The sequence below is a fragment of the Salvia hispanica genome, chromosome 2 (assembly GCF_023119035.1).
Source record: "Salvia hispanica cultivar TCC Black 2014 chromosome 2, UniMelb_Shisp_WGS_1.0, whole genome shotgun sequence".
NCBI classification, from domain to species: Eukaryota; Viridiplantae; Streptophyta; class Magnoliopsida; order Lamiales; family Lamiaceae; genus Salvia; species Salvia hispanica.
The window spans coordinates 15,016,380-15,023,402 of NC_062966.1; the positions used below are offsets into that span (position 1 = coordinate 15,016,380).

The 7,023-nt window shown below is 35.8% G+C and overlaps 2 protein-coding genes across 4 annotated transcripts; both read right to left on the bottom strand.

The window, feature by feature from the left end:
* Window positions 1-856: 856 nt before the first annotated feature.
* LOC125204247 (probable E3 ubiquitin-protein ligase XERICO) lies at window positions 857-1,471 on the bottom strand. Its single transcript, XM_048102848.1, has one exon. It carries the CDS (start codon window positions 1,375-1,377, stop codon window positions 1,042-1,044), a length of 336 nt encoding a protein of 111 aa, XP_047958805.1. The 5' UTR covers window positions 1,378-1,471; the 3' UTR covers window positions 857-1,041.
* Window positions 1,472-2,343: 872 nt separating this feature from the next.
* Window positions 2,344-6,695, bottom strand: LOC125207594. Of its 3 annotated transcripts, XM_048106997.1 has the most exons (17): window positions 6,446-6,695; window positions 6,115-6,167; window positions 5,921-5,963; window positions 5,569-5,694; window positions 5,363-5,474; window positions 5,156-5,284; window positions 4,824-4,928; window positions 4,090-4,173; window positions 3,900-4,015; window positions 3,715-3,816; window positions 3,512-3,625; window positions 3,339-3,395; window positions 3,164-3,230; window positions 2,998-3,051; window positions 2,814-2,888; window positions 2,689-2,724; window positions 2,344-2,573 (listed from the first exon to the last, which is right to left on the bottom strand). In XM_048106997.1, the coding sequence occupies exons 4-17, from the start codon at window positions 5,616-5,618 to the stop codon at window positions 2,472-2,474; spliced, it is 1,203 nt and encodes a 400-aa protein (XP_047962954.1). In that variant the 5' UTR covers window positions 5,619-5,694; window positions 5,921-5,963; window positions 6,115-6,167; window positions 6,446-6,695; the 3' UTR covers window positions 2,344-2,471. The 3 variants fall into 3 exon arrangements, with proteins under 3 accessions (XP_047962954.1, XP_047962955.1, XP_047962953.1); XM_048106998.1 differs by lacking the exon at window positions 6,115-6,167; XM_048106996.1 differs by lacking the exons at window positions 5,921-5,963; window positions 6,115-6,167.
* Between the last annotated feature and the right edge of the window lie 328 nt (window positions 6,696-7,023).

A 7,023-nucleotide genomic window follows, 5' to 3' on the forward strand; every position in this document is an offset into this window, starting at 1 on the left:
TCCAGAAGGCTTACTTGATTTAGTATGGGGATTTTTTTTTGTTGCAATATTATATGATGTGTGTGTATGAGGATTGAGGGGAAATTTTGCACTTTTATTAGCTAGGTAGTGCTCTTCTGCTCCCTCCCTCCCACGACTAGAATTACATAGCTTAGTTTATGTGAGGGTATATTGGGTATTAGTATTAGATGGTAATTAAATAATCAGGTCGCATATAGAGTTATTAAAATGTCATCTATTTTCTTGGTTTAAAATGATTAAGCTAATAAATACCCTAATAAAACCCAAGTACTAATTGCCAAGATCCAAAATCGGCCGTTTGTGGCACGGCCATGGCCTTGTCAATGCGCGTGTAGATTTTACACCCCATCATTGCCATTTATACACGTAATTATAACTAGTAGTAGTTTAATTTCTTATAAACAAAAGCTTTTGAATGAATTGGTTCATAATCAATTAATCTATAATTACTTTATATTCAAATGATAAACTTTTAACTTAATATTTTTCACTTAACAAGAACTAATTTAGAAGAATTAGTATATTACAATCATCTATTCATAACAAAAATCAATTCTATAATCATTATTTAATTTGTAAACGTCTTCTGCTCACTCATCTACTCATAACGTAAATTAATTATGTACTCCTTTAATTTGTAAAGGACCTTGCCAAAATGTGTTGACCAACCTATATAGCTACTTTAATTTGTAAAGGAAGTTGCCAAAATGCTTTAGACCAACCTAGATTCCAACAGACAAACAAGTACCTGTTCGCAGAAAAGCCATGCATAAATATTTTAGATATATACAGCTTTCTGTGTAATATAAGTATTGATGAAATTGGAAAGCCAGCATCACCACAAAAGAAATTACATTTGAAATCGTGTAATACTTTTAGTATATAATGTAGTGGGTGATCAAACCGTCATTATGTATGTATGTATGTATAGGTATATGAGTATTGACTATAGTGCTCCTCCATTTGAGCACCTAAATTAAAAATCCTATATGAATTGTATAATTGGAATAATAGGAAATATTAGAAAATGGAACGGCAAAGCGGGCAAGTAATATGGCGGTTGTGGAACCACTTGTCGAGACAAGCTTTGTGGAAGAAATGCTTGCAAGAAAGCTCACTCACTTCCTCATCCGCCTCAAACCTACACAAACAGACACAGCACTCGGCCGCCGGACCGCCACCATAGCGCGTTATCGACACCGTCCTCGCCGCCCTGGATCCGTCGTCCTCGACATCAGCCACCACTTGGAGCAATGATCTGAGCTTGTTCTTCACCAGAGCCACCGACATGGCCATGTTCATCAGTAGCAGCGGCAGCACCCCTTCAGCCGGGCTAGGAAAATTCGACAATCCCATATTATAATTATTAGTAGTAAGTATTTTGAGTGGAAGTATCAATGGTAGAATAGAAGAAGACTGGTTGAATTGAATTGAATGTCGTTGGTATTATTAGTAATTCTATAAATAGGAAGGTAGGTAATTGTGGAGAAAGCACGTTGCAGCTAAATAGGGAGCTTGATGGTGACACGTGTAAGTGATGAGAAATGGGAGTCGTTTTCGGGCCACGCGTCGTCAGCCGAGTTTGAATAGTGGCACCGGTGGAAGCTTCGTGAATCATTTCATTAGCGCGTAAATTTGTTGCTTGCAGATAACAGATGTTTCGACCCTACCTTCGATGCTTACGTTTTTTACTTATTCCCACTACACATGAATATTTCTCATTCCAGTATTGGTACAATAAATTAAAATTAACTTTTGATTGTTTAAAATGTTAAGACAACGCATATATTGGACAAAAATACGTTTTACTTCACATCAAAGTTGACACATCTAAAACTTTTCTATTCATTTTTATTGAATTGATTTAGGTACAACACACCAATCAGATGACAAGTGGCAAATCTAGCCTTTGGAGCTACAAAAATATCAATGGATATTTTATATATTTCCTACAGTAGGTACCAACTCATTTTTCTATATGATATTTATAGCACTACTCCACTGTATTAAAACACATCAAATAAACAACATACCTGAAAACTTCCTAAGAGAGAATAATTGAACTTGGATAAGTCTAATTTTGAGTGGCTCGTTTCTCTGTTCTTTTAACCAAATGTGTTTATTGAAGTTGTAAAAAACATAACACACTACCACACTCTCTTATTCACACATCCACAGTAGAAAATTGTTAGTTCCAAAGATCACAATAGCAAAGGCATATTAACAAGGATACATACCTACATCTGAAGCACCTGGAACAAAGAAAGTACCCCTAAACCATAATCTTAGGACAGAGGGGAAAGAACAGATGCTACTTGTGCATGATAGAATAAGAAAAATTGACTAATAAAATTGGTTTTATCTACAAGTAGACTAATCAAATTAGTAAAAAGATGTAGCAACTAGTAATTGTGGTTTTGTGTCATGGTATTCTTCTCTAGTACTACTATCTATGTATCCCTTGTAAAGTTAATGGACTTGTAATAAGACTTCTCTGCAATCTCCATTCGATTTCTGAACATCTCCCACTCTTTTTGACACCTCTGTCTCACCTACACCAACCACAGCAGACAAGTTCAAGATTATCAAAGTCGAGTAGCGTATTATGATAAATCAAGGAGTTCAGATTTCATTTATATACAAGCCAGGCATGATTAATCTACGTACCCCTTGCCACGGAGCCTTTCCGTCTTCTGCTTGGCCCTACCAACAAAGAAAATACGCAAGAGAAAGTCGTGTCAAACGTATAGTTTACCATAATCTCACAAACTGTCATCACTCTTTGTATATACCTGGTTTCCCAGTGAAGGAACTGTTTGATGGACGATCCACTGAGCATCTACCACTCCGATTCTCTCATGAGCAGGCTACATTAATCAAAATCTCATCAGCAAAGCAGAGTACAGTACTATAATCCAGTTTTTATCTTTCGAGAGGTAAGAACGTGACGTTTTAAAGGAAGTGGATGGTGCTGACCTCAACGCACCGTTGGAGGGCAAAGTCCAGTCCCCATCCATGCACCAAGTCGTTCTGCAAATTTTTTCGTTTTAGTTTTCAAAAATTTATTGGCCAAGGAGAAGAAAAAGTAATCTGAGGACTTCCGTGCTTCAAAAAAATAACATTAACTTTAAGAAAATGAAACCTGTATCATATGCCAAACACAGCGCCATGCTTCTCGAGAAAATACAGGAGCCATGATTTCTACAAAACTGTTCAATGAGGCAGAGTAAATATCAAATTATAGAAGTTATTAGATGAAAGAATAGCAATAAGAGAAAATACACATTGGAAGAAGGTACATAGAGAGAAGTTCGTACGCTGCACAGGGTGGCAAATGGGGGTCAGAACACCAACCCGGCTTCTCCTCTGTTATCCTGTACATAAGCATAAGAAACAGAACAAGTTATATAAGACATATCACTCAAATACCATTTAATATGTATGTATTGCTAGATGGTATACTGGTTTAAGCACAGATTCATCTCCCTACTTGTGAATATCTTGACCGCCTCTTCTTTTTGTCATCTGCCAAGTCGTACCCCTGTTGGGTTCCAAACCCGGCTGTGAAATTTCTAGAGCATACTTCCTCACAAGTTTGATATACCTAGAAATTTCAAAGACCAAAAAAAGGAGTTAGCATAGATAAACCAGTTAAAATATCCTCCACAAAGATAATTAGTTAAATGGACTTACTCTTCCGCATCAAAATGCTCGACCCCTAGGTCTTCATCCCAAATAAATATGTAGTCGTATGCGGCAACAATGTCCGGATGCAGAAACCTTTTAGCATACCACCTTTTAAGAAATTCATGAATACAGTTCAGCATGATTTAGAGAAACAGAGCACAAGAGATTTGTTACTGTCTAGTGAAACTTACCATTTTGTTTGTTTTCTGGCACTAACATGAATTGCTCGTCTTGACCACTCAAACTCATCCCATTCACTTGTTCTTCCATCATAATGAAACAAAAGGATTGTAAAGTTCTCCGAGAACTGCAGCAACCATATATATAGTTAGAGACACAAGAGGACTATAACCAGGGACTTTATGGGGAAGAGAGGCTGACCTTTTTAACAGCTGCATCAATGATTTTTCTTTGATCATAACCCACGGTAAAGGTGACAAGATACTTTGGTTTGCTGGTCAAGTCCTAGTGAACAAGTTAATCAAATATCAAAATTCAAAATGAAATGTCTGCCATGCCTTCTTCGAGTACAGAAAAATCTTTTCCAAATAAAAATTTAATGACTGGAGATATGATTAGGTGGCACAAACTACATTCAAGTTGAAAAGATAAAACCCCTCATTGTTTACATGAAGGATTTAAAAATCTTGAGATCATTTATCTTACTTATCATATCACATTCCTTTATTAACTATGATTCTGTCCATAATAAAGTTCAGTAATTATATTCCATGTTCAAGACACGCTTACCAAACAGCCAATATCTCACTTTTCCTTACCGATTAAAACGTGTGTTTTTTCTGGAGTTAAAGAATTAATTGTAGCCATTCGATTAACCTTATCACCAGCTAAATTTCAGATTGTGTTCATATAAGGCATCAGCGAACAGCCTTAGTTTTTGTGTTTGCTATTTTGGGCACCATTGGTATGGGAATATTAATATAAAAGTCCACACCTTCTTATTTTTCTCTTTGCAGTCAGACAACCTTTACAAACTTCTCCTAACAATTAGAAACTACGCCCCGCATTCAACAGCCATTCAAATATGTAGCTGCACTTACAAATAATAGAAAGAAGCATGATGCAGTAAACAAGTACTTATGGTAAGTGCTTACCTCACTAGGTTTTCCCCAAAGCCTCCGTAGATAAAAATCTGATTCAGATGCAACAATACCCGGAGGCAACATTTCTGCACCTTTTGGATTTGATGGAACCCAAATCTGAATCATAACAAAATTAGAGGGCAGATTAAACATAATTATTCCATAGGAGTATAAGTTTTGAAGTGCCTTACAAGGATGTACACACATAGAAAACGAGAGATGAGGGAAGCTCCAAGCATGCATCATTTTCAGCAAGATTAAAGGTATTCGGATGGACTTTACAAAAGGCTTCTACCAAAAAAAGAATGAAACCAGGTTCATCATGTTAGCAAGAAAATACAAACCTTTGAGACATCTGTCGTGACTTGATTACTGGAAGAGCTGCTCGTACTTGCAGTATCTTGTGTAGAGTTAGCTGTACTTTTATCCTCAATTATTACAAAGTCATGAATAAGGGCGGTAGTGATATTTAGCTGGAAAAATCGAAACGAGCAATTAAGGCATGTGACAAACTTATTTGCATTCAAAGTAAAAGGATAGAATCCTTGTACCTTCGTTAAAGAGAGTGATGGAAATGACACTCCTACAAAGAAGCCAAACATCATCCCAACAGCGATGGTAACAAGCACCCTCATAATCTCATTTGGCTTTTTAGGTAATGTGCTGAAAGAATGAAAATATGCAATATGTAAGTGTCGTCTCAAGTGCAACACTGGCAGCATTCTGCGTTTGCATTAAGCAATCAAAATACACTTACCTGCGTCCAAAATTCCCCTTACTGCACCCAGTATCAAATTCCATTTTCATAGTTCTACAAAACTGATCATTAAGAACAAGCTTGAAGCATCCACTCTGTCAAAGAAATTGCAGAGAGGGGCAAAACCTGATGCATATAGGAAATCCCATTATAACTAACTTCAACAAAAACACAGAAAATATACAGCCAATAAGACTACCAAATTACAATTCCTCTAGTAGGAATGCCTACATTCAACATCACTCACAATATTCCTTCAAGGATTAAGTACGAAAACCGAAGGGAATCTGTTAATCTCAATAAACATTGTTATATATCAAGACATCACTTATGATCCAAACCACTAAAATACCTTACACATAAAACTCAGAACGGCCCAAGCTTCTACTCCTTCACTGTTTAGGTAAAAGAAAAAAAATGATGGCATTTCTAAACAAAGTAGACAACCATGTGAAATCCTTTGGCAATTGCAAAGACAAAAGGATCACAGCTTTTGATCATAACGGCATTCAATTTCATGGAGCAAGCCGCTGATTGAAAAGTTACCGATTTTTGACCAACCACCATTTATTCAACCGATTTTACCATAGATAAAGCCCCTGTAAAAATCATCTCAAGGATTTGGCGTTTAACTCATACAGAAAGAAAGTAAAAAAGCATCAGGCTTAATTCATTGCAGTATGTTTAAATTCTTCGATAACTTCAAAAGACATAACGATATATAAACAAAAATTTTAAAAAAAATTGAAGAGAATTATTTGAGCAAGATATGCATAAAGAGATGAATCATCAGTTTGATCAACAATACATATGTGTGTGTAAAGTCATCAGAGAAGCATTCGACAAAAGCTAAAGAAATTCATGCACAGATACATACCTGAATTCGGAAGGAGGAAACCCAAAAAACAGTAATGTTGAGAGAAAAAAAAGAAAAAATCAGGCGGGGACGGGTGTATTTAACAGAGTGAAGAAACGCGCAAGCTTTAAAACTCTTAATCACTCAGTAAATGCATGAAAAGTTGAGCATAAATAGCTGAAACTGAAGCACGAAGTGGAACTCCTCCGCTAATAAAAATCGTGATTATGAGCAGAAATGTTGTGACTTCGGAGAGAAAAAAAAAGGAGGAAAGGGCTCTATTGGAGAAGAAGGAAAGTAACGCAGAAATCGATTTTATGAAGCCTTTTTACATCACTACTAATTTAATGAGAATCAATATTACACATTTATTTTTAAAATATCCCAAGCTTTAACATTTTGGTGATTTGGTCACACCAAATTTTAAACTCTACTAAAAATGTATCGACCTAATTTTTCTAACTTGGAATTTAGTCCATTTATTTTTGAAGAACTGTTAAATATGGGTTAAAAAATAGTACAATAGTATTTTTTGTGATCAAATGCTAATACATTTAATGTGTAGGACCAAAATTTTTTTTAAGAAAATGTAGTAGACA